The sequence below is a fragment of the Pelodiscus sinensis genome, chromosome 10 (assembly GCF_049634645.1).
Source record: "Pelodiscus sinensis isolate JC-2024 chromosome 10, ASM4963464v1, whole genome shotgun sequence".
Taxonomy (NCBI): Eukaryota; Metazoa; Chordata; order Testudines; family Trionychidae; genus Pelodiscus; species Pelodiscus sinensis.
This window is the reverse complement of record NC_134720.1, coordinates 29,863,081-29,891,034: the sequence shown is the minus strand read 5'-3', so window position 1 is coordinate 29,891,034 and position 27,954 is coordinate 29,863,081. Positions and strand designations below refer to the sequence as shown.

At 41.9% G+C, this 27,954-nt stretch overlaps 1 protein-coding gene across 6 annotated transcripts in view; it reads right to left on the bottom strand.

The window, feature by feature from the left end:
* KCNAB1 (potassium voltage-gated channel subfamily A regulatory beta subunit 1) overlaps positions 1 to 26,726 on the bottom strand; it is a 253,158-nt gene extending 226,432 nt beyond the window's left edge. Inside the window, exons 1-3 of one of the 6 annotated variants that reach the window (XM_075937758.1) lie at positions 26,630 to 26,724; positions 25,450 to 25,505; positions 19,231 to 19,420 (exon numbers count right to left, since the gene is read on the bottom strand). In XM_075937758.1, the coding sequence (XP_075793873.1) occupies positions 19,231 to 19,420; positions 25,450 to 25,489 (230 nt within the window). In that variant the 5' untranslated portion in view covers positions 25,490 to 25,505; positions 26,630 to 26,724. Of the gene's footprint in view, positions 1 to 5,028; positions 5,147 to 19,230; positions 19,612 to 20,231; positions 20,367 to 25,449; positions 25,506 to 26,629 lie in introns of those variants that run through there. The other 5 variants (XM_075937760.1, XM_075937761.1, XM_075937762.1 and 2 more) reach the window with 5 other exon arrangements.
* Positions 26,727 to 27,954: the final 1,228 nt, after the last annotated feature.

Here is a 27,954-nt window from a genome sequence, read left to right as displayed (position 1 = left end):
TGACAGAGTGGATGCATTGCCCTACGAGAAGCCCTGTGTCTCTGGAACAGCGGCATTAAGACTTACTTGAGTAGGAGGTCATGCAAAGTTTTAGGGTACATCTACACAGCACCCTTAGCTTGAAATAAGCTACACAATTCGTGCTATACTTAGCTGCATAGCTTATTTCATAATTTGGCGCTGTCTACACAGTTGCTATTCTGAAATTCCCCTTAACCCTCATGGAACCATGTCGGAATAAGCCACCCATTATTTCGAAAAAATGAGCTGCTTCAATAAATAAATGCATAGTAGCTATTTCAGGATACTTCCGGTATCCCAAAATAGCTCTGCAGTGTAGACATACCCTTAGTGGCTCAAGAGGAGTTCTGGGAGAAATTCTGTCTCATGGGAAAATATGTAGTTAAATATTATGACAGTCTGCTGGCTAAGCCAGAGCTCTGCCACTACAGCCTGGCTGAAAAGGGCAACTGAAGTCAGGTGAGCAAGCCCATGCCTGAGGGGCTAATGGGAACCAGTTGGGGGCCTCATTAGCCAGAGAGCTAGATAAGGCTGCCAGAGAGACAGTTGTGAGGGAAGGGGAGGAGCCAGAGAATGGCTGAGTATGCACCCCAGCCAGCTAGAGGGGGTATGTGAGTTTTCTGCAAACAAAAAGCTCAGTAAATAGAAGGCGGTGAGAAATGGACACAGACAATAAAAGGCATGAGTGATTGCACCAGAAAGGGTATCTGGCTGATTTGTGGATGAAGAAGGGACCCCCAACGTGAGGGGCCTGGGTGAGGACCTTGCCCCAATATTTAAAAAAGAAAATACAACATATGTGCACTGTGGCAGTTTACACGGTAAGAATCTTAGGCTACATCTAGATTACATCCCTCGGTTGACTGAGGGATGTAAATGAGGCTCTTTGAAAGTGAAAATGAAGCGGGGATTTAAATAACCTACACTTCATTTGCATAATCACGTCATGGCGCTCTTGAGAACAAATGCCACTTTGAAAGTAAAACTGCAGTCTAGATGCAGTTCTTTTGAAAATGGCAGGCTTTTTTGAACGATCCTGTAAACCTCAAAAAATGAAAAATTTCACTTATGCTAGAACTCAACAAGGAGGATGGACTGAATTATTCTCAGTGTATTTTCCCCAAAAATAAACTGTTCATTAGGTGGATCTTTCCCAGGTCCTGCCAGCTTCTATGCATGTTACACAAAATCTATGGATGTTTAATAGGTGAAACAACCTAGGGACAGTCTCCTTGCTATTTAATTGAATCACATCTCTATCTGCAGGGAAGAGTAGCTAGGCATTCCAATAATGAGATGGACTGCAGCTATCTGCTGAAAGCAATTTGATTACATTTGTGTAACAACATAACAGCACAAAGATACGGGTGGGGGAACAGTGTTTTGTGACTACTGGGCCAAATCTAAAGTTTTTGCAACAAGTAGTACAAACTTCACTTTTCTCTGCCACAACAAACTCCTTGCACTCCCACAAGTTTATCTTCTTTTTTGCCCCTCAGCCCTCCTGCTCTGTCCTATAACTGAGATTGTGTCCTCGTGTGTCTCTTCAAGTGGACAGTGTTGTCACTGGAGACCTCAGCCAAGGATTTGTATCAGCATCATCTGAAGAGTCCCTTATGTGTACAGAACACATCTTTATTATTTTGGAAATAAAAAAGTCAGAAGACACTGTGACATCATGTCTGTTCTTTAACAAACATTCCAGAAGAGTTTTTTTATGCAGACTTAAATACAAGTTTCACAAATAGAAACACCCCTTAGTCCGTGGACCCTCAGTTCTAGTAGCTGTACCCAAATATACAGCATTATTGGATATGATTGCAGTATGATTGGTCATCATTTCTTTCATCTTAATAGTAGGTTACAATCCCTTGCTTCTGCAGTTCAGAATTCAGTATTATTGTTCAATGTTGCATTTATGGGACAAGGGTGGTAAAATACTGCAGTAGGATGCAGTCATTTAAATCCAGCCATTGACTTATGTCTGCCTCTAGAAGTTCGTTTTCACTATGGATAAAATTCACCTCCCTTCGGAGTTAGACACTTCCTAGCCTTTGTGTTAAGTCACACTTATACCTCAAAACAGAGCATATGTGAGACAGGAGTGAATTTCACTGGCTGGAAAGTTAGAATTGTATTTTGTGAAAGCTTGAGATTTTGCTATTTGGCTTTGTTCCACAATGGGTCAATACTAAGACTTTTTAAAAATGTGGAGGGGGAAAAGAAAGAGACTCACCACTAAGTAGCCAGGAGTCTGTAAGTTAGGATACATACCTTGGATTTATGAGAGATTCAAGTTCCTACACATGGACTGAAGACTTGAAATAGAGTCTCCCACAATCCAGGTGAGTGTCCTAACCATGGAGCTATTGGCTGTTGTGGTGTTGGGGTCTGTGTTTGGTTTTGACCACAGAGTCTATCCTAAATGTGTCACATTTTCCTGACTCGTGTTACATCAAAATGGATATGTTTCTGCAAAAAATGTTTTGGCTTTGCAAATCAATATTTTCCAATTTAAAATGTTTTGTGAAAAAAAAATTCTGACCAACCTTATTTAAAACTGATTCTAGAGAGTCACTAACATGTAATTTCTATATCTTCTACCTTCTACAATTTGCAATCAACCAATTAGTAAAAAATATTTAACTTCTGTTCAACCTACAGACTTTCTGAGTCATAGTTCTGTAGCTCCAGGAGGTTACTGCTTTGATCAGATAAAGAAAGCTATTTAACTTCTAAATTTGTTATTTACTATATGTTTTGTGTAACTGCATAGTGACAAATCTAGTTTTCCTGGTATATTGCTTGAAGAAAAGCAATATATATTTGTAGCAATCTGATGATTTCCACAGGAGAACTGTGGTTTCATTATCGAATAATTATAATCTCCAACTCTCTTAAATTTACCGGGGAAAAGATTAGAAAAGCATAGAATATTTCGAATCTACAAAAACAAAATGGGTTTTGCCAATGTTTTCTGAACTCCCCATGAATGACATGCGCCTGGAAAAAGCCCAAGTAGTTAAACCAATTTAAAAAAAAGCTGGTATTTTCAAAGGGAATTAAGAATTTCAATGTGAGTTTCTCAATAACCTTGAACGTCTTTGAAAATCCCAGCTCAGTAGCCATGCATTAGGATCATAAAAGCATGCTTACAGCTTGATTTTCAAAAAACCTGAACAGCAAATTTCCTTTGGGAAAAATATGGTCACCCTAGTATTGTGTCCAGTTCTGACCACATCTTTCTTGAAGTGTGGTGCACAAATTGGGAAGGATGGGAGGAGGGGGAGTGAAAAGGAAAGCAACTAAAAATGATTTAAAAAAAGTTTAGAAAACTGACCTATGGGTAATGTTTTTTAAATGTTGGGCATGTTTAGTCTTGACAAAAGACGGCTGAATGGGAACTTGACAACAGTCTTCAAATATGTTAAGGGCTGCTATAAAGTTGCTCTCTACACGTACTCTAATAGGAAAAGTAGTCTGCAGCAAGGGAGATTTAGATGAGATCTTAAAAACTTTCTAACTATAAGGGCAGCTAAACTCTGCAACAGGCTTAAAAGGGAGCTGGAAGTTTTTAAATACAGATCAGACAATCACTGGTCAGGGATGATCTGGGTATTCTTGGTGCTGCCTCAGCACAGGAGGCTGGATGAAGACCTTTTTAAGGTCATTTCCAGCCCTGTATTTTTATAACAACAAGACATCTAACTCATTCTGCAGATCATATCTGGTCACAGGGTATGGTTACAGAAGACCCCCTTGGGTTTGTTTCTTGGTGTCTCATCATGCCACTGACACCAGCCGTCTTGCTCTCTGGAGCTCCCCCACCATGCTGTCCTTCTGGGCCAGATTCTCTGGTCTCCCCCAGACAATGGGGGAGTTGGGTGTTACCACCCCCTGAAGAGCAATGCAGACACTGAACCACTTCAGCTCTGGGAGAATATAGTTCTGGGGCACCGCACCCAGGAAATCAGACCCCCAGAAAGGATCAACCCCCAAATAAATTAGTTTTTCTTTGAGTAAAAGTTTTACACAAAGGAAGTCCATGAGGATGTTCGCCCTCTTTATCAATGAAAGACAGAAATACCTTGGCCATTACCCCAAGGTAACAATTATTTACATTAGACTTGATAGTAAACAAAAAGTGTTTGTATTATGTATGAACAGTAGAATTTAAATGGTTTGCAAATGAAAAACAGATTGATCCAAGTAAGTTACTAAGTTAAAAATGAAAAAGACAATGCATAGCTGCTGCTAATTTACTTTAAAAAAAAAACTTATTGCAAGCCAATTTCTTACTCAATCTGTTCTTGTTCTAGGCATAATAAATATTCAGGTCAGAGGCAACCTCTGTTATCTTCATCTGGGTCCCCAGCCCTCTTTGGAGCGTACCAAAGACAAAGAGCTGATTCCTGCTCTGGGGAAAAGACTATTTAAGCAAGAGGAAGTAATTTTTTGTTCTACATTCCCCCTTCCATGGAAAAATAGCTGGGTCAAAATGGAATCCCACTACCAAGTGATATGGTCACATGTCTTACTAGTCCAATCACCTTCGGACTCACAGGACAAACAAGGCTGTTTACATGTTGTTAAGTTGATCACCCTGTCATTAAGGCTTGGGGAGCACCAGTAACAGCTCTCATTAGCACATTTAAAAATAGAAATATGAAGTGTGAGACTGTTTATAACTTCTTGTAGAAGAAGGATACACACAATAAAATAGGATATACGGATTAGCCAGTTGTAACATTAACATTGATAGGTTACAGGTAGGGTTACCAGGTAGGTTTAGAAAAAATACCAGACACACTTGATAGGGGCGAGGGGGACTAGCTGGGAAGGGGGTGAGGCTAGCCGGGAACGGGGTCGGGGGCAGCCCAGCTGGCCTGGGGAGATCGTGAGGAGAAGAACCAGCCAGAAGCAGAGGTGGCCAGGAGGGGGTTGGGGGCAGCAAAGCTGGTCAGGAAGGGTCGGAGGAAGTGGGGGGGGGGGGGGGGGGACACTGACCCGGGCACGTGCAGACCCCGGGGCTCTGTCAGTCCTGCACACTGTCCGGAGAAGCAAGTGAGTCCAGCTGCAGCTCCACCATGTGCTCAGGAGCAGGGCCAGGGCTTCTTCTCCTCCCCAAGGAGTCAGATGCAGCCAGGACTCCCAGTGCCAATCGCGCCCCGCCTCCCAGCCACTCCCCCAGCCCCCGCCAGGCTTCCATCTGGCGCCCAACCAGAAATCCAGGAAATACAGGACATTGCACATGTCCGGTATTTTCTGGATTTTACCACCAGACAGAGGGCCCAAAAACTGGGCTGTCTGGCAAAATACCGGACACCTCGCAACCCTTCTTATTTTGTCCAGGCATCTCCAAGTTATGCATATTTATATTCATAAAGCCAATGTTCACAAAGCATGGGGAGAGGGGACGGTCAGAGGGCCATCCTGCATTTTTACGCTGATCCATAACCCATGCAAATTAAGTGGTTGACCTCTGTTGTAAACGTAACAGAGGCAATGCCTGAGAGTACCCACAAGTTCACATGACCCTTGAGATTTCTGCCAGGGTTTGCAGGCCTTGCTTGGTCACATGGTGCTGCCGGCTCCCTCCCTGTCAGAGCCTGCAGGCTGCAAGCTGCACGCAGTGAGGAAGGAGCAGTTGCAACACTGGAAGCTGCCAGGAAGGGCCAGACTCATGCTGGTCAGGAGGCAGCCAACCCTTTAAATTGCTTCCCATCCCCACCATCAACAGGTATGGGTCATCTATGCAAAAACCTGTGATTAACCAAGCAAGGTAGGCTAAGTAGCAAAACATTTCTCAGCTCTTGCAATTTTTCCTTTGGGATCTTAGCCTGCTTACTCAAACTTTGTCTCTATTTCCACATTTGAGAAATAGGGATGATACTTCATAGGGCTTTTGAGAGAGAAGGTTAATATCTAAAGCACATCAACCCTGACAAGCATTGTATAAAAAGTGTGAATTGACAGTAACATGTAAAGCTTGGGAACTGCATGATTTTCCCCCATTGCCTTGGCACACCTTTTAAAATCTTGAGCCCAGTGTATCTGCCATGCTATTATATCTTGCACAGTCCATGGCCCCCTCATCCTCCTTAAACTGGTTAAGTCAAAAATCACACCTGTTGGCAGGTTATAAATTGGCATCTGATACAATTTCTGTTCTGGCCCAGTTTGTTTCAGTCTTTAGTAGAAGGTTAAAACCAACAAGAATGTAGAAGAAACCTCTATGCAATAAAAACCCTGCAATGCCAGGTAATTGGTTTTGTGTACTGACAGCTATTTTAGAGGGATACTACTATTGTCAAAAGCAAAATTAACACTGGTGTAGTTTCAGAGATTCAATGATAGGCTGAACTAAGCTGCATTTGTTAAAGCAATGAAAAGGAAAAAGACTTATCACCTTATAAATAAACCAGCTTATGGGTATTTAATGAGTGTGCCTTATTCAAAATTCATTACTTTCCATACTAAATTAAACAGCTTTTAATAACAAAAGGGTTTGTGTCCTACCTTTAATTAAGTGAAAGATGAAAAACAAAGAGGCAAAGAGAAAAGCTCCAAAGTAACCACAAGTCCAGCAAAGAATTTGGATTAGCAGAAATTGGATTTGTATTTAATTTTGAAGAAAAAAAAGTAGCAAGACCAATTTAAAACCACCCTCAGATTCTAAATGGAAAGAGCTGCATTCTTCCCTTCTGAAACAATGGTCCAAAAAGTCCTTATTCAGCCCTTTACTTTGCTACTGTGCAAGGAGACAATATAAAATCTATGTGCGACTTGAGCCCAATTTTGAGAATTGCATAGGCCTTGTGCCTATCCACTGTACGTGGTTTCATCCAATGTGAATAAGGCATGTGCGAAGGCTTCAAGATTTGGTCCCTAACTCTCCAGTTGGTCAAGGTCATTTTGAATTCAAACTGTGGCCTCCAAAGTGCTTGCAATCCCTCCCAGGTTATCTGTAGATTTTATGAGCACCCTCTCAACTCCATTATCCAAGTCATTAATGAAAATATTCACTGATGCCAGACCTAACACTAATCCCTGTAGGACCCCCATTTGACAAGCCCACCCAATTCAACAGTGAGCCACTGATGGATTACTCTCTAAGTAGGATCTTTCAACCAGTTGTGCACAACTTTATAGCAATTTAATCTAGTCCTCATTTCCCTAGTTTGCTTATAAGACGATCACATGGGACAATGTCTAGAGCTGGCCTTCATAAAGGCTGTAAACTCTCGGAGCCCAAAACTGTTGCTATGTGTCTACAGCTGACAATGGACGTAGCGTATATAACATTGGAGTCCTGGTGCAAACTATTTACAGTAATGCTTTTGGGTGATGGGCATGGCTGGACCATATATTGAGTCCAGGGAAGCAGACAGCTTGTATGCACCCCTGGACAAGGGGGTGGAAGGCATGGCTCCATGCGCCCAGAATGGGCAGGGCCTGGGGTTGAAGAGATAGGGCTGGGGCAGCCAGTCCTGCACATCACCCAGCGTGGCGTGCCGCCTCAGCCCTCAGAGCTGCATGGTGTCATGCACCAGTGGTGATTTAAAAGGGCCCACGTCTCCAGCCGCCACCACTGCTGCTTTAGCAACAGCAGCAGCTGGGAGCCCCAAGCCCAGGAGGGCCTACAGCTATTTTGGGTCCCCAGGCAAAGTGTGGGGAGGTGGCTCCACACCCCCAGAAAGGGCAGAGCCTCAGGCAGGAGGGACAGATCTGGGGCAGCCAGCATCCAGTGGGGCCAGAAGTGCAGCACCTTTCCCACCCCCAGTCCTCGGGGTGGCAGGGAGGGAGGGAATAACACTGCAGTTTAGATACCTGATCTTGTAGTGTCCTAAATAAACAAGACACCCCATTAGGGAAGTTTGGATCCTAACATTGTGGCTCAAGACTGTCTTTAAGCAACAGCAGCCAAAAAAGAGAGTTCTGGTTTGTCCATATTTGCTCGGTTTAATCAGCACATGGGTGCTGGAACTAGGTGTGCAGGGAGTGCTGCAGCACCTCCTTTCTTGCAGTGGTTCCCATTATTTACAGGAGTTACAGTTTGATTCCATGGATTACAGCATACAAATTGTTCCTGTGCCCCTGCGTACGCATGTCCCTCAGTAACAGACTCTCCCCATTTTAACATGAAGATCAATAAACTGTAGAGGATTAAAGAAGATTTTTTCAAAGATTAATAAAATGTAAAGACCCTTTTATAAGATAAAATAAACTAACTCAACCACCCAACAGTCATTTTCAAGGAATAAACATACCATTTCAGGCTGCTACAATACCAGTTAAAGTGTAACAGCCTGAAAAAAATGCACTTGGCATTTTGAAATACAAAAAAAAAAACAACCAAAATAATCATTCCTCTTATAACAAAATAATAAATTCAAACCAATCAGATGTTTTCAGCAATGTGTCTAAAAACCATGTGTTGTGTTATAGGTTACTTCCACAATTCACTGTAATATTTCACTGCTCACTACAAAAGTTCCCCGCCGCTCAGGCTGAAGAAACTTTATCAAATAATTATAAACTGTGTTTTCCTTCAGCTGTGCAGATTCCTCATCTCAGCATAGAGAGTTCAGTCCTTTCCTTATCTGTATGTACTAGAGTAGGTATGATTAGAGGGAGAAAGAAAAACAGGAGAAAGGGAAGAAACAGCAAGGACCTCATCTAACTCCCTCAATGGGATTTGGATTGTGTCCAAAGAAAGCTTGAGTTTTTAAATCAGAAACTCAAACTCTGCTAATATTTTGTCTAGGGCTTAACCCGAGTCCCATTGCCAGAGAAAAGAGCAAGTACAAGCCTCAAAATCTGACTCTCTCTGCCACCTTTTCCTTTGCCTCCCTCCAACAAATGCCAATCCCGTCCCCATAGGAGTTTTGCTGTGGACTTCAGCAGGATGAGATCCCAAGACCTCGTCTACAGAGTTCCCCTGATTTAATCTAACCAGATTAGAAATCTAGTTAAATCTATGCAACCCTCTTGCGTGAACACTCACTTATACACACTCCTTACAAATTTAAGCTAAATAAATACAAGGAAATCTTAAAACCAGTTTAAGTGTCCAATAACTGGTTTATTTTTAAAATAACTTTTTAGTTTAAAAATCACAACTTTTGTAGATAAGGCTTGAGTTTTGCTCTTTACTCAAGTAATCCAATGGCAAGAAAGTTGAATAGCTAGGACAGGGCTACTCAACACCTGGTCCATTTGTTTGCAGCCCACGGTGTGCAAACGGGACTCAGCACGGAGCCCATGGGTGTGATCCTTTGAACATGGCCTCCACTGGAAACACACTCCACAATGGTGAGTTGATATAATGGTCTTCTGTTAATATGCATTTTAGTAATTAAATTCCTGGACTGTCATTGCTCATTAAAAATTGTCATATGGGTGGAAATTGGGTAAATATTGCATTTTATTAATATCAGCAGAACTGACTTAAATGAGACCTGGATGTTGTATAGTCTTGTCTTAATCTTTGTATTCATGCCTGTCAGTGTGAAAGAAGCCATTCGAGTATATTTGCATATATATGCAACCACACTTAAGTTGCAGCCCTCGACATGTGCTGAGAGTATCATTGTGGCCCCCAGGGCTTCCAAAGTTGAGAAGCCCTGAGCTAGAAGAACTAGATAGAAATGGCCTTATAGAAGACTGCAAGGGAGACATCTGTGATGGCACTGTCAAAGAGTTTCCAGTCCTCTGTGCTGGTCTATTTCTAAAAGTACAACTAGAACCTTAGATTGTAAGGCCTTGTCTTCACTTATCGGAGGACTGAGGCTCCGTCAATCAATCCACCGCAGTTTGATTTAGTGGATCTATTAAAGACCTGATAAATCAAATGCTGAGGGCTTCCCCATTGACTGTGGTACTGTTAAGGGAAGTTGATGGGAGAGCTTCTCCTGTTGACCTTCTGCTGTGGGAAAAAATTATGCAAGATACGTCAACTCCAGATACATGAACTGCAAATTTTGAATTGATTTTCTCCACCAGTGTAGACCTGGCTAAGAAAACCCTTGGTTCTCCAAACAGTTCATTTCATCCCTAGGTAGAAGGGCAGCACAAGTCCTTTTGCAGCATTTATAAGGTATAAGATATAAATCTGGTGTAAGAAGAGTTTGAATGGTACAAAGGGCCTTCAGGGAGCTTTGCACTTGCAATTACCTAGGAAGACTGAAAACCAATTGAACAATCCACATCTGGATAGACTGCCCTGGAAGCAGAAACAGTTCTGCCTTAGTCCTGCCTTAGACCCCAGGGTAAGAAAAGATGAAAAGCCTAATAACTTTCCTGTACATTGAGGAGCAGAGCAGATATCAGGGGATCCATGGGGGAAAGAGTGGCTTGGATAGGTTTTACACAGCATTTCCAAGCTGCAACATACATAGGCACAAGCAGATATAGGAAGCATCAAGTAGGCTAGTGGCATCTCATTGTCCCCAGGAACATGCACAGTTGTGAGGCACTTCATCATATGCCTTTAGTATAACACACACACACACACACACACACACACACCTGTGCTTGCTGTGGATCAGCTCCTTGACACCACTAGCCTTCATTAGCACAAGCACTGCCTTTCAGGCCCCTGCAGGCGTTGCTTTCTGTGTGGGAAGCAAATCATCATACAACAACATCTAAGTCCTCAGAGTGTCCCTGCTCTGTCCGGCCCCTTAGCCACTGAACACTCAGAATTACTAGGCCTGGAGTTCCGATGGAAACCGGCTTGTAATATTCAATACAAGACCAGCACTTTGCTTAACACCACAGCACTTAGATATCTAATTATAGTGTAAACAAGAATAAAGTTTAATTAAAGATTAGAGATCCAGGTGATATCAAGTAAGATTATAATAAATGGTTACATATAAACCACATTTTCTAGACACACACAAAAAAAATCAAATTAAAAGTTTTCACCCAAAGTTCCCACCAGCATTTTCATCCAAGCCTGGTTGAGATCTTACTTTCCTGAAACAAACTCATTGTTCATTTACTTACTGGTAGTTGAGGGATGCTAACGTATCTTCTTTATCCCCCAGATATAGTGGAGCAAACCTTACTCCCCACCCTCACCCCCATTTTCTCGTGTTATTTTTTTCTTTGAAGTTTTCACAATATCTCGTTTACATTCAGTTCAGAATGGTGATAGGAGATCCCTTTGTGAAACATACCGGATCTAGTTTACCTGAAAACAGTCAGTTAGATAAACATTTCTTGTCTGACAACAAACAGGTTTTTCACTCTTTGCTGGTGACCAACCCCAGATAGACCACGAGCATATTTATTATAACTATGCTGTTTCTCAACAACAACCAACCATACGTTCCATGATGGTATCAGTGAGCAGTGTGACTTTTGAGATCTCATATGACACTCTGATGAACTACAATATATATCACAAACCCAAGAGAGAGTAGCCAGGAAAGAAACATGCAGAATTTACCCCAACCCCATCAGTCCTCTCTGTATACCATATTAGGGTCTGATTCTGGTATTTATAAGGAGCAGTTGTATCTTACTCTGTGGTTAGTCCCACTGAGGTCAATGGGATTGTACTCATGGAATTAGGAGCTCCTCAACATGAATAAACATTCAATATCAGGTGCTTAGCTTTCATCCAAAAGGCAGCAACATTAGAGCCACAACCTTAATAGGTCACAATAAAACCCTGTGTATTCAAAAACCAGATAATTATCTCAATTGGATGCCACTTGTGAGAGATACATTTCAGTCCATTTCCCTGTTTCCTAGAGGAACTGGTGATGGGATACTAATAATGCTAGCAACAGAAAGATTGCTTAAGAGTATGGTTCTAAAAATCCGTGTTAACTGGTAGGTTTCTGATTCCAGGTCTAGACTAGTAGCACCACCTAGAGCACCTGGTTATCTATGATAATTTTGCCTGTTATTTCTGATCCTCTTCCCCCCACCCTCCAATTTTCAGGGATAGTTTAACATATCCCGACAAAAGGATATTCTTTTCTCTTATTAATAGTGTTTAATAGTAAAAGGGAATTGGTAAAACATGTTTCTTCACGTAACTAGCTAAAGTGAGGTACACTCCTGCAATATATCCATTAAAAAGCATGCAATAAACTCTTTCACTTAAAGCCTCAAATTAGCACACAAAAACACTGTCAAATTTTAGAATTCTATACATATATCCATGTTTTAAACAGAGACAATGCATTATGCATTCAATAACAATTGACTAAAATGTGAAGTGTCATACTCCTGGAAATCAACATTTTATTTACATGTTTTTCATTGTATTTATTATTTGTCCTAGTTTTTCCAAGAAAAAAAAAAGTTAAAATTTCCTTGAGGCAAATTACAATCTGAATTTAGATCATACATTATGCAGGGTACATTTACTCTAGACAATGAAGAACAATTGTGTGTGTGTGTGAAAGAACAGGCAGACAGATTTTAAAGTTAGATAAAGTAGGTAGATCAACTATAGAGATGTTCTGTCAGATGCATTTATACTATAAATAGATGTATTTTCATTAAGTACATTTCCCAGACTAGGAGAGTTCCACGTAGCTCAAAAACTTGGCTTTCATCAACAGCATTTTTCCAGTAAAAAATATTACTACATCCACCAAGTCTCTCTAACATCCCGGGGCCAAAATGGCTACAACTCTATATAATATCTTAAAGAACATCTCTTTGTACTTATCTATTTATAGCCATTTTATTGTCATTCTTTGCTGTAAGATTTATTGGGCCAGATTTCTCTCATTTCAACTGTTTTTTAGTAACTAGGTTTGACTATGAAGATAATCCGACAATGGGTATATGAAAGTACCTGTATAGCATTCCTGTCTCAGCTTTGACAGTTTCGTGCAATGATAGTCCATGCATATGCAAAAACTTCGCTAGTTCTTTCAGTTCTGCAGTTCCACTTAGACTTTCAGCCCAGCATCTTGCTGGAGGGCAGACTTTAAGGATGGTGCTTTGCCTTTTACCCCTCAAAGGTGCTTCTTTGTTTTTTGGCACACTTGGCTTGGGGGGTGGGATTTCCGTGCAGGAAGGTTTGTATAAATGCATATTCCAAGATAAAAGCTGATAAAAAAGATTCTCAAAGTCCAATAAAGCCTTGGAGATTCAGTTTCTCACTAGTTTCCACTTTTCTGGCTTCTCTATGTTCTTACAGAAGGGAAGTCTGTTGCCGTTTTATTTCTGTTAGGCGATGCTGCTTTAACTTTGTTATGTTTGCCTAATAGAACCATGGGACTATAAAGCAGAGTTTTCCCTTGCAGTCACTGTAGCTTGTTGCTACTGGCTCATTTTAATTGGTGCCTAAGATGGATCCTAGCCGGGATCAGTGACCTTTTTCCAATCAGTTGAAACCTCTCATGGTCAAGCATTCAAAGAGACTGTGTGTTGCCACTGGGAAGAGAAAGCCAACTCTGTTTCCCATGTCTTATATTTAGGTCAAGACAAATTTTTGTTCTGGATTCAGTCCAACTCTGATAAATGCAGGTTCTCATGGGGTTTATTTAGGGCCTTTGGCTGGATACTTGAATGATGTAATGTCCCTCAGTCAAACCATCAAGGCAATTTGGTTTCTCAGAATACATTATAGCTTCACTTAAATCAGGTGAATTGAGCTATCAATTTCTTTTCCTATTATCGAAAGGTCCATTCTGGATTCCTGACCATTATGAAAATGGCAACAGAACTGGGGAGGGACCAGTGGGTCAGGAACGTCAGCAGAGGGAAGAGAAAAGTTCCTGTGAGAATGTGCGATGTGAGATGTCAGCTTGCCCTCAGTCAACTAGACTTGCTGCATAAGGCAATGGTCACCCTGCTCAGTGCACGCAGCAGCAAGCTGTGTTTCCTCCCCTTTCTCTGCAGCACAAGGCTGGGAGAGGACTATGGAGCAACAGCTCCAGTTTCTTACCAACTCTGGCTGCTGAACCCCCTCACCCCCACCCCACAATCCTGTCTGGTCCGTTTAGAATGCAAGTTCTTAGGGGGCAGATACTTATTTTGTTTGTGCAGGGCCTGGTACAAAGGTGATAGAAATGTAGCCGTGTTAGTCTGGGGTAGTTGAAGCAAAATGCAGGACAATGTAGCACTTTAAAGACTAACAAGATGGTTTATTAGATGATGAGCTTTCGTGGGCCAGACCCACTTCCTCAGATCAAATAGTGGAAGAAAGTAGTCACAACCATATATACCAAAGGATACAATTTAAAAAAATGAACAAATATGAAAAGGACAACTCACATTGCAGAACAGAAGGAGGATGCGGGGGGGTGGGAAGGGGGAGGAAGGAAGGTAAGTGTCTGTGAATTGCTGATATTAAAGGTAGGGAGAGTGGGATGTTTGTGAGTTAATGGTATTACAGGTGATAATTGGGGAAACTGTCTTGATAATGGGTGAGAAAGTTCAAAGACTTGTTAAGTCCTTGTCGGTAAGTGTCGAATTTTAACATGAATGACAGAATATGAATGGTACAAAGGGGGCTGGATTAGGGATGTAACAGGGTAGTCTATCATTAATCAATAAGCAAAAGCTTATAGGTTAATGCTGTAGGCTACGTGCATTTCCCTCTCCTCTCCGTACATTTTTTTAGCAGGCTGGCCAGCAGCCTGTCTCAGTCCTGGCTTGTGATGGATCCAGAACGTACCACCGCTGCAGGTCTGCATTTAAAGTATTACTAGGAAGTAGGCGGGCAGGCAGCCCTGCTTAGTTCTGACTCACCATGGGTCTGGGAACTCAGAATCAGCCCCTGCCCCTGGATACAGGCTGCTGCCACCCCTGTATCAGAGGCAGCAATGTAGGGCAATTGGAACCCTTCGCGGACATCTACCACCTGGCACCCTGCACTGCTGCCTCTTATACAGAGGCAGCAGCAGCACAGAATGGCAGGGAGCTCCTCAGGAGTGAAGCCGAATTGCACTGGCTGCCAGCACTGCCCCCAGGGACTGTCAAGTAACCGGTAAGAGTTCATGAGGTTACTTGACTTTTCAATTAACCGATATTTAACATCCCTAGGCTGGATCACAGTTGATGTCTCTAGACCAGCAATGGGGAGCCTAGGCTAGTGAGTGGGTCACAAGAGAAGCCCTCCATCTCAGTGAGCAGCAAGATTGTCATAACCAAGGTGGTCTCCTGGGATAGGCTAGTTTTGCTACCTGTGTTTGCATACCTAGAATTTGCAGGAGGTACCAATTGCACCATTGCAGTGCTTTTGATTTGTTGCAGAGGGAGTACCAGGTCTCATAGTCAATGTTGTGAGCAATCAGCACACACCTCACTTCACATGCCCTTGTTTTACATGCGCTTCACTTTCAAAATACCTGTGGGGGAGGGGAGGAACCTACATGGGTGGAAACAAACAGAATCTGGCAGCTCTGCACATGAGCAACGATAAACAGACTGTCTTGTGAGCCACACAGAACCCCCTCAGGCTACAGGTTGCTCACCACCGCTAGGCCTTTGTAACACAAATAGACAAACTCTTAGAATTTTTAAAAGCTATTGTGGCTACATCAAACACTTTTCTGTAGCTGTGATAAATAGAAATTTCCCACAAGACTGAAACACTTCTCTCTTTTTTTCTGGAGACAGACTGCAGCTATGGCTGGGTGGCAGCCTAGAAGTAGCACATCCCAGCTAAGAGTGGTCCTTCGCTGCTAGCCTGGTGGGAAGTGGGAATGGAGCTGCAGCAGAATGCTCAGCAGCTGGTGTCTCTCTATTTTGCTTGGAGCTTTGAATAGTACTGACAGGCTCCAGATGAGACTATTTGCACGAGTCCAAGTGTATTGTCTATCGGCATGTTGCTCTGCCTTTAGACCACTAAGCCAACCCCTTCCTCTAAACCTCAGATTTGTTATACCTAGATTCCTTTGGAATCAGACTGAAATCCTGTCAGTATTAATTCAGTTCTTCATCCTCCCGAGGGAGAACAGCTGAGTGCCATGCAGTTTTTCTGTAGACTACATAGCAGGCTTTGCAGTAGGGTCTGTAAAAAACAAGGCCCTATCTGCTCTGTGTGGACCTTAAAGGTCCCATAGTGCTTTAACAAGATAAAGGGGGTTGTCCCAAAAGTCTCTTTCCCCACATTTTTGTGCATTATGCAGTTTATAAATTGTGAGTCTTACTGCCTTCTTTCACCCTCTAGCCTAGGCAGCATTTCAGAGGAGATATGTATACACAAGTTGCCTTTAAACCCCTCCCCCTTCATATTCCACCCACACTCAAAAACAATCAGCACTTGTCAAATAAATCTGCAGATAATTCCCAAGCCTTGGGCTAGAGAATTGTTGGTGTCTCAGATACCACTGTATGCCAAAGATAGAAAAACTTTAGCTTTTTAATGGTACCCACTGTATGCAATTTGTAGTGTGTTTAAGATGTATTTAAAGAGCACCTGAATTATTATATCAAGAAGATTAATAGAGATCCCAGATAAACCACCCAAAGAACATGAATCAATATAATGCATAAAGGAATAGCATTTGTGAGATGACAAAATATCACAATTCTGCAACCCTTTGCTACAACTCTCATTCAGTCACTAATACTCAGTAAGATTAGATCATCAAAAGATTAACGTACCATGGACTCAGCTGATCCTTCAAAGTAGATAAACAGACTGATCTCAGAAGAGAACATATTTGAAAAGACTGTAATTCAATGTCACCGAGAGGGTGATTTTTGCATGCAAATGTGGATGACTCCAGTTATTCTGTCTCTGCAAACTGTGGGTGACCAAAACCTAAGGAATTCAGACTGGTGCTGACAAGGTCATAGATGTCTTATGTTTCGATTGAAACAAATTGTTATATTTTTTAAGGGCCTAAACTATTTTTAAGCTTTGTGTATAAAAACTGCTTCAGTGTCAAGTAACAGTAAGTTCTGTTTACTGTTCTCTGAAAGGCACACTAAAAACACCACATGAGGCTTCAGGGAACAGGCTATTGACATTGGCACTGGAGTTTGGCATATGAAAGCAATTTGTAGGAAACAATCAGATCTTTTCGTAGTCTCTGAAATTAAATTTCATAGCAGTTAACACAACCATAATCTAAGGAAGTCAGTGACACTGTCTCTAAATATATTATCTACCAATCGGCCCTGTTTTTACTACCACTCAAATTACATTAAAAAAAAACACACATTTTCATAGCAATGCAATGGGGGGGAATTTATCATGGAGCTGTATATTGGATAGCATTCAGAGTTCAGTTTAAACAAGAGGCTGAACATTTGGAAGTCCAGTTCACTTCCAGTTTACAAACAAAATTTGTTTCTATAAATAAGACACCAGTGTTAGACCCAAACTCCTCATCAAGATACTCTGGGGAAGGGCAGTTCAGAATCTAAAACCAGAACCAAATTAGAATTTTACCAGCAACATAGCTCTCTGCATTGACCAAACCAAAATACTACATTGGAGCATCCTTAACCCTTTTTGGGTGATGGGTGAGACCAGAGTTCTACATCAGAGTAAAATCAGATCCTACCTCCACAATGATCTAAACAACACTTCTAGGTCTAACCCCACAGATTTGGGGGGGGGGGGGGAGGCTAGAAATGCAAATACAAGCAATGCTTCTTGGGCTCAACAGAAGTGAGTTTTCTTTGCTTTGATTCTCTGGGGCTTTGTCTAGACTGCAGGCTTCTTTCAGAAGAAGTTTTTTCAGAAGATCTCTTCTGGAAAAGCTTCTTCCAAAAGAGAGTGCCCACACTGCCAAAACGTATCGAAAAAGCGATCTGCTTTTTCAAAAGATAGCATCCACACTGAATGGACACTATTTCACATTTAAGCTATGATTACTATGGACGGAGTGACCACCGCCTGTGCTTTTTCCTCTTCTTTTGAAAGACCTTCCTCTTCCCCATCCACACACACCTTTTTCCAAAAGAGCTCTTTCGGAAAAAGGCTTCTTCCTCATAGAAAAAGGTTTACCAATGTCAGAAAAACCACTCAGTTCTTTCGATTTTTTTCAAAAGAACGTGATTGCAGCGCAGACGTAAGTGAAGGGTCACAGTCATTCTGTTTTTACAATGTGTTTTTCACTCCACATTTATTTGAAAACTAAAAACAGTTATTGCGTTAATATTTCCCTTACTGGATGCTGTCTGCTACTAATTTCTTAGCAAACATACATGCAAAACCTCTCATTTCTATACCAACTGGCTCACATTTTCCTTTTAGCTACTTTCAATTTTCAGCCTTCTTCCAGCCTCTCATCCATGAAAGCTTACTGATTCCTGGCTGACTTGTAAATGCAAGACCTTTCCACATCAGTCACTTTAGACACTTGGCTTTAAGATATAGGATGATTTTGCCTGACTTTGGGGTTAAAAGTCTGGCTGTCAGCTAAATGTATTAAAGTTGGGCAAGAGAAACTACTACAAAAACAACACCCCACCCTCAATTCCCACCCTGACAGAGATGGGCTGGATAAAAAATGCTTGTTAATTCTTTCCTTCTACCTGCCATCCACTGAAGAAAGTGGGGATATGAGAGTGAGATCCCACTCAATCTGGATGGGGTGACAGAACCCAGCCTATGACTTGTATCATTTTATGACAGCAGGTTTGAAACACTGATAACCAATTTATATTAAACCCCTACCTAATTAAGACTCCTTAGAGATTTGATATTAGAGACCCATAAACCTAAGCCTGGGTCTTATTTGCATTGATGAGTCCCCTTTACATTTAGAATTTATTAAAATCAGGCTCCCATAGGCTTTGAGTTTATAAAGGGGCTTAGGTTAGAGACAGTGTAGTGAATAAAAGGAAGAGGTTCCTTTCTCTCTCAGAAGTGGCTGGTTTTCAAGCTGACATCGACCCATTCCCTCACAGTTTAGGAAAATTCTGCAACAAGGGTTTGCAAATGCTTTCATTCCATACTCTCAAAACACCTGCCGAATCCTTGCACATTAGCAGTATATTGGGTACTCAAACAAAATCACACTTGACATGATAGCTGATGAGATACAAGTCCAAGGATTCAGCAACTTTGTGACATTCAAATTTGACAATTACAGGCAATTGCCTAATTTTGTACTGTACACATATTAGAGTTCACCTCTACCCCTACCTCCAGCCCCACCGTAAAGTGTTTAGAAAATTTCCAATAGCAAACAGGATACAAAATCCTGAGAGCCTTCAGGTTTCTTGGTAGGGGTCAACACTTATTTGAAATAAGTTTAGCTGTCTTACCTGTGAGGCATTCCAGTGGTGTACGCAACCGTATGCTCATATGCTAAGTCACATATTTTCAGATACCAGTTCATCTCCAGTTCTCGCATGAGTGCCAGTCTCCAGGCCCGTTGCTGGATCTGGCCTCTGGTATTGAGTCTATTGTCCTTGCTGCTTTCAGAGACGCTCTTTGAAGCTTTTTCTCTACTCCCTAAAGAAAGCACAGAGTGTTTCCTAAGCTTTGTTGTCTCATCAAAATTTTTACCCCCCACTGTCCCAGTGCGTGCCGCAAGCATTTTTGGGTCTTGCCTGTCTGCAAAGGAACCACCACCTAGCACTAAGTCACTGCCTGAAAGTCATTTAAACTGATTTCAGCATGTACTTTCCTCTCTCTATAACCTTATCCTGGCCACAAAGCTGTAATTAGATATGTGTCTACAGGGCTTAACCAGAAAGAATAGTCGTAACCTATTCATAGGAAAATCTGTAAGCTGCCTACCTGTTGACATACTTGAATACACAAAGTAGTAGTATCCCAGGTTTCACAATAAACAACAAATACCACTCTTAAACACACTATCATTTTACAAGACAAGAAAAATTGTTGTATATGGATAATCTTTTTACATAGTTACAACCAAAACATCTCCTACATATATTTCACTGAATTGTTTTGTCATGATGTACATTTGAATTTAGACCTATCTGAAAATAACTGTAAGTAGTTTAGACCCAGATTATGCACAGATTTAACATGTGCTTAACTTTATATAATATGAATGGTCACATTGAAATCAATTGTGGGAAAATGATTGTGTAAAGTTAATGTGTATAGGAGGTCAGAGGATTGGAGCTTATTTTATTATTACTGCCTTTTTAAATAAAAAAAGTGAAATCCTACTGAATTAAATTACTTCAAAAAAGAAATTAGAATTCTGATTCCCTTGCTTCTTTCATATTGTAACAATTTATTTTTATATTTCCATAAAAGAATGTTGAAGATTATTTTCTCAATGTAATACCTTTAGAGATGAGGATAGAAGATTATGCTTGCTACTGGTTATTCTGATATCCAAGGATTAACTGGGCCTTCAAGCCAGTAAAAATATGGTAAATAAAAAGAATGGATCCCAAAGCTGGATCATTTTCCTTTTCACTGTTAAGATACAAAAGATGGACAAGAGCTTTGAATGCAGCCTGCTTACTGCATGCACATAGCTGTGAAGGGGACAATTGAAACCTATGAAAATATCTGTTTGGAGAAAAAGAATAAACTTTTTGGACCAATTGTCTAATTGTTCATTGTATTTGAAGGATGACATACTTGAAGGTCACCAACTCTAGAGCTCAGCCCCACACTGGTTCTTCTTCTTGTATATTTAAAGGAGAATACCAGATGCTTTAAAGGAGAGGTAACGACACTGGTAGCCACTGCAGTCTTGTACTAGGGTTGCCCTTAGTGCTAACAGCTGATAAAGCTGCATCAGTGATAGTATCACTGGAAGTTATTGAATAGAGTTCCCTACTAATATAGTTAGCCTATGTTTGGGTCAGGGCTTTTTTGGAATTTTAAAGTATGCTTAGATCCTGTTTCTATAGAAGGGCCTTTAAAATGCTATTCACTATCCCTAGAAAGTCTTGATAAGGAGGCAGGTGATTTATTTTTTCCATCATGATCATGTGAGTTTATGTAGGCTGATAAGCTTTCATGATACAGTTTCATAGAAGGTCACTGCTGAGTCGTCCCCATGATCAGGTTAAAGACTGTATAACCTATTTGTAACTTTTGTAGTCTCCATTCATATGTTGAGTCTTATAACCTGTTCTTACAAGACCAAGGTTTACTCAGGCAAGTAATCCATCTGCTTTGAAGCTGTCTACTTGCATGAGTGAGGATTCTTTAAGCTTTCCAGTGTCAATGTGCACATGTATTTGGGGTAGAGGCTGTTCCTGGAGGAAAAGGGCCATAATCCTGCCTTTCCCCATCCTAGCAGACCATGTGGATCAGGCAGCTCCAGAGTGTCCCAAGTAAACAAATACCAGTTGTGCCTGGCCCTTGTATGCTGAACTCTGGGGGTCTGACAGAGGTACCCTGTTTCAGCGCTGGGTAGGACTGTGTTCCCTGAAGCCCACTACTGAAGAAGGGACCTGTGCCCTAGGCCACGGGAGGCTAAGTCACCTCTGAGCTGGTGAAACACAGGCGCTGTGTCATGGTTTCCATTCTTGTCTGCCCCGTGTGGTGGCTTGCACATTACTCCTACCTCTCTGCCACTATCTTTTTTAAGAGACTGCAAAGAGGAGCTAAACTTCAGTATACACCAGACACTTCCTGTTTTTTCCACAATTCCTCCAGCCATTGCTTCTGAGGTTTGTTGTTGTACTTTCTCTGCATTTTGAATTGACCCACCAACAAGCTGAGGAGGAAGGAGAGATTGGCTTCTAGTCATGGTCAACAGCCTCCTGCTGTACCTGGAAACATCTGTCCTCACTGTAATAGAAATTCTAGTTCAAGCATCAGCCTTACCAGCCACCTGAGGGTCTACAACTCCCAAGGAAGATGATCATACTTGGCAAAAAGAAAAAAAAATCATTTGAAATTCTGGGTAGGGAAATCAGGTTCATTCATTTATGGAAAGAGGAATGAAAACTAACATGTTTTCTGGAATGTAAATAGACATTTAAAAATAAATAAAATAGAAATAATTAAATTTAATAGAAATATATAAATTAAAAATGTAACAGAGTATCATCTCCTTTGTATAGAATTTTGAAACCAAATTTTAAAATATAAAGAAATATTCTATCCTACAGGATGGGTAATTAGCACCCACACTTCTTCCCTATAAGGGTTAAGGCCAAAGCCAGTGCTCACTGACTTTCCAGTGACCTCCATGGGCTTTGGATCAGACACCACATTTCTAAAAACTTAATAATAAAATTTGCTCAAATTACAGATGTCCCGTTTCAAACCTTACAAACTTCTTTAGATGCCTGCATTTGAAAACTGGCTACTAACAGCTCATATGAGCATATATGGAAACTTGCTTTTGAATTGAGTTTCAGATTTTCCATTACCATTAAACAAACACTGCTTGGTCCCAAATGCAGTGCAGACCTTAAAAGGTAATAAGCACACGAAAATAAATTAAATAAATCAAAAGCACATGCTTGCAATTAGTTCCTCCTTTAAACAGGGCATTGCTCATTTCCCAATAGATTTGTCAAAGGAGATGGTCCCTGAACTTGTCAGTTTAACATTATGGCATGTATAATTGTCTTATTAGCCAGAGAAGGTGATCCAGATAATGGGATTGCTTTTCAGGAAGTGAAGTTAATCCTTAAATATTGATAACAGGATGCTGCAGATGTATTCCGACACACACTGGTTTAATCAGACAGTACAGCAATGGTGGCCAAACTTTCAATATAATTTATGCAAGAGCAAACAATGAGCTGTCCTACATGCTCACACAAAGCTAATATTACTCTCCCATTCACCTGCACCTAGTTTCCCAAAGGCATAAGTGGACCCTATAACTATGTCTACACTGCAGAATTTTGTGCAAAAACTTGCTGAGTGTCCACACTGCAAGCCCATTCTTGTGCAAGAAAAAGAACAGTAAAGCATAAAAACACAGAACTTTTTGCACAAGAGTTATTCCTATCCCCACTAGGAATAACCCTTTTTGCACAAGAGGTCTTGCGCAAAAAGGCTTGTGTGGACAAGCAACAGGAGTTTCTTGTGCAAGAAACCCCTATGGCTAAAATGGCCATCAGAGATTTATTGCGCAAGAGACCATCCACACTGCCATGGATGCTCTTGTGCCAAAGCACATCTCTTGCACAAAAAGCACATAGCAGTGTGGACACGCTCTTGTGCAATAACTTTTTGCACAAGTATACTTGCGCAAAAAGTTCTTGCGCAAGAAGCCTGCAGTGTAGACATAGCCTAAGGATGTTGCAGCAAGAATGAAAGATCTGAAGCTGTTGAGAGACAGCCATGTTGAGACACTTTCCTGAGAAGGGTCCCAACTAATCCTCTCTCCCTGTATACAGAATCCTGCTTCTTCCTTCAAGGCAAGAAGCAGAAGGGACAAGTGGCATAGCTCAGCACCAGTAATGCATGAAATCAGGATGGTGTGACCTGCAGATCACACTCAGGACTAGCACTTAGGAAACCCAGATGCTATTACCAGCTCTGTTACTCACATGCTAGTTGACTAAGGTCACACAATATGCCAACTCATTTAAACTTCTTTATGCCCAGCTTCCCACAGTGAAAAACAGGGCAGCTAAGGCTATTTGCCACATAAGTCTAGAAGGCTTAATTTATCGTTTGCTAAGCACTTTGTAGTATTCAGATGGAAGATAAGCTTGCCCTGCTCCTTCCCCAAGGCCCAACCCCCTCCATACTCCATCTCCCTCCTTCCATCACTCATTCATTTTCCCTGGGCTGGGAATGAGGAGTTTAGGGTGTAGGCTTGGGCAGAAGGTTTTGGAATACGGGGGGACTAAGGGCTCCAGTTGGGGCAGTGGATTATGGGCAAGAGGGAGGGTGGGGTGTAAGCTCTGGGTGATGTTTACCTCAGGGAACTTCCAGGAAGGCCAGTCAGTCCCTCCAATTCTGCCAGCTGTTCCCATCTGCAGGAATCATCCCTGCTGCTCCCACTGGCTACGGTTCCCAGCCAATGGGAGATACGGAGCCACCACTCAGGGTGGGACACTGCACAGAACCCCCATAACTATCTATTGAGTATAGGGGCAAAGGGACATGCTGCTGTTTCCAGGAGCCATATGGATCCAGGGAGGGAACCTGCCGATGTGGTCAGCAGTTCTGACTGGAGCCACCAGTGTCCCTTTTCCACCAGATGTTCTGTTTAAAAACAGGACACCTGGGAACCCTAATGGAAGGAGCTACAGAAACAATAAGTACATTATAAACAAACACTAATGGGCAGAGTAGGGGAAAGGCAAGATTCTCATTTTAGAGTGACAAAAAAAAGCAGGGCACAAGAATGTAGGCCTGAGGCAAGCCTTGCAGCACAAGGCACAGAGGGCCACGTAGAATACTATGGATCAGTCAATTTATCCTCAGTGTCGAAAAGGTTCAGCTACTCCTGAAAGTTGCATAGGTAACGTGGTATTCAGAATTCTATGTCCCTCTATAATAATCTTAGAATATTATAGTTCAAACCCATATGTTTGCAACACAAAAAAGTTACACTGATTTGTAGGTAGCTCTGAATAAATTGGTTAAGCTTCATTTCCCTTGTGAGGGAGACACTCCTATCATAGGGATTCCTGTTATCGGAAGTTCAGAAGATTTTGTCACACTGCAACAGGAGCTGGCATCAAGATACCAAGCAAGGACTTATTGGCTAGATAAAAGAGCTTAAACCCAGAAGAGTCTGAACTAAGCTGAACTGTGCAAAATATGCTCTCATACCTGAAAACTCATAGTTGTACCTGGTTGATTTCTAAAGCTGGAAGAGGTGGAAATGACCATTTAGTCCAACCTTCTGCATAACACAGGTTATAGAATTTTACCTTGATTGCTGCATTGAGCCCAGAAACTTTGGTAGAGTTATTACTTATCTTTTGGAAAGGCATCCAGTCTTGATTTAAACACTGTCAGTGAGTAAATCCAGTTTCCCTCAGTAATTTTTTTTGGCTAATTAATCAACACTTTAAAAAAAACCCCACCCTGCACCTTAGATTTCCTCTAGCTTCAGTTTCCACCACTGACTCTTGTGCTTTTGTCTGCTAGATTAAAAAGCCCTCTCCTAGCAAAAGACTTCAGTTACAGATTGTGATCAGGTCACCTCTTAACCTTCTCTTTACTAAGCTAAATAGATTGAGTTTCTTCGTAGACCAGCACTGCAAAGCAGGATTTCCAGGACTCAAGTCATTTTTGTAGTTCTTTGCTGAACACTTTCCAATTTGACAACCTCCCTTTTCAAATTGCAAACACAGATGCAATACTCCAGCGATGATCTCACTAATGCTATCTACAGAAATAATACTGCTTCCCAACTGCTACTTGATGTTTCCTTACTTATCTATCTGTGGAATACTTTTGCTGCCATAGCCAGCTCATGTTTAGCTGGTTATCCTCCATATCTTGTAGGTCTTTTTCTGTGTCATTGATTGCCAAAACATAATGCTTTCCTATGAGAGTCTGGTTCCAAGGTATGCCTGGCATCTAGCTTTATTAAAATGATCCATCCCCCTCATACTTACAATGGACAATAAAGCACCCTTTCACATACAGAATGACCATTCTTCACAATCTTCTTCTGTTGAAAAAAGCCATTAAAAAACAAATTATAAACAATTACATTAATTTTTCAGCAGAACATTCCCTTGATAAATAGTCCCAGCTCTGTACTGTCAGAATTTGAATAAGTTTTCCTTTAGGTCATTTTCATTAAGTTCAGCTCATTTTTAAGTGGGGATTGTGAGAGAGATCCTTTTTATATTTCTAAACAGAGCCTCCAGTTCCTCAAAAATCCACATCATGGTTCTCATCTAGTTATGAGAATGGATTCTCACCACTGGCTGTTTTACTTTATGTAAACATACATTTATATCTGGCCAGAAAATGTTCATCAAGAGTTTGCTAATAGAAAAAACTGATTTGACTAAACTAAATTTTTTGATAAAGTCAAAATGACATTTATGAAGGTCCTACAAAAATATGCAAAATTGAAGTTGTGGGGGTTTTCAGAATTGCAGAAAACACACACTAAGTTTTGTTTTGACATCTGTTTTAATTTAGTGTAAATATGTTAAAGTTCCCCCATGAGATGGGAACTCTGAGTTTCAATCACTTCTAGTGTACTTTGGTCTAAAGTCCATTCTGGTGCAGTCATCCTAGCCAGTCAATTTCCCCATTCATCTCTTGTGGTAATATCTATTTTTAGAAAAATCAACATGTAATCTATAAAAAAGATGATCCTAAGTGAGCCAGTTCAATAAGTCTCTCCTCAACAAATGCCAGGAACAGGAAGAATATTGTGAAGCTATTTATTAAAAGTAGATTATTAATTATAAAGAAAAAACAAACCTCAAACAAATATTGTGGGAAAGCTTTGGCCATGCCCAAGGGTCCTGTACTTCCTGGCAGGTTGGTGTTTGCCTCAGAGGTCCTCTGTGACCCCCCAAACAGCCCCTTGCCCTTTACTAGAGGCAAGGGCCAGGGCCCACTATACCATTCTCATTGACAGGCTAGTGCATACTTTGGGGTGAAACCCCTCCATAGCCCTGCCTCCAGCCCCATATTGGCATGGGGAGGTTTGCGGGGGAGGAACTGCTACTTTGGCCCAGGGGCCCTAAGGCAGTAACAACTGGCAGCATTTCCTCCACTCCCAGTCTTGCAGCCTTTCCCTGGGCCACTTCTCCCCACAATCCCTCTCATTACCTTCTCCCTGGTACCTGAGCAATCCTTCCTGCTCCTCCACAGCACTCTACCACAGTCCCTAAGCTTTCAGTGTCCCTCCTAATCCTTGGCCTCCTTCCCTGCCCTTCCTGAGGAGAAGCCTTTTAAACTGGCCCCAGCAGACCTTAATTGGCTGCAGGTGCTCTGATTGGCCTGCTACTTCAGGCAAGCTCTTAAATGGCCCCAGGAGCCTTCCTGCCTTCATTAAGTGGTAGCAGTGCCTGGCCAGTTCACTCAGGGATCAGAAAACTATTTACCCAGTTTCCTGCATATTTGCCCTCCCCTGAGCTTCTGTAGCCAGCTGCCCCAGGGTCTGTTACAATACACACTCAATTAGGAAAATGCCTGTACTAAGAAGAGTCTAAAGATACACATTGTATTTCACAGGCAAACAAGGGGGTTCAAATGCATGTTACTGTGAGAAAAGTCTAAGCGATCATCTGTGGTCCCCCAGTGCCAGCCCTGCAGCCCTGGCCTCCAGCTGCAGGGCTCCAGCCCCAGTTCCAGGCTTCAGCTGTGCCCTGGCAGATGCTGGCTTCAGGCACCAACTCCCAGCCTCAGCTACACGGCTGCAGGCTCCAGCCCGGAGGCTTCAGGCACCAAGCCCAGCTCTGGTGGGAGCTGACCCCTGTTCCAAAAGCATAGCCCCAGGCTTTCCTGCTGATCCCTTGGCCTTGACCATTCAGCATCAAACACCAGCTCCAGCCACATGGCTCCTGGCCCTGGCATCCAGCTCTAGGCTCTTTCCACAAGCACTAACCCAAAACTCTAGCCACACAGCAGCCTCCAGCTCCTGCCCCCAGCTCTGGGTTCTGACCACAAGTCCAGACCCCTGGCCCTGGCTGAATGGCAGCAAATGTCAACCCCCCAGCTCTGGCTGTGCAGCAGCAAGTCTCACTACCCACCATACACCCTTCCTGGCCCTTGCTAACTTCTCTGGCCCTACATCTATCTCCCTGATGCACCACTGCCTTCATGGCCTTACATCCTTTTCCCCCTTCCAGCCTGCACCCATCCCAGCGTTACCCCTGCTTACTCCAGCCCCAGTTCAAGGCTTGATATGTCTTGGAGCTTGCTGAGAAAAGTGATATATTAACAAACATGCAAGTATCACTTTTCACAGCAGACTTACTGGCTAGCTGAGAGGCTGTAAAAAGTGATAGGTTTGTTAATATCGCTTTTCACAGCCTCCCAGATAGATACTGAGAGTCCTGTGAAAAGTGATATTAAAATGTACTAATATCACCTTTTCGCAGCATTATTTTTACACTGAGTCTGCAAAAAACCTACATAAATAAATTACAATA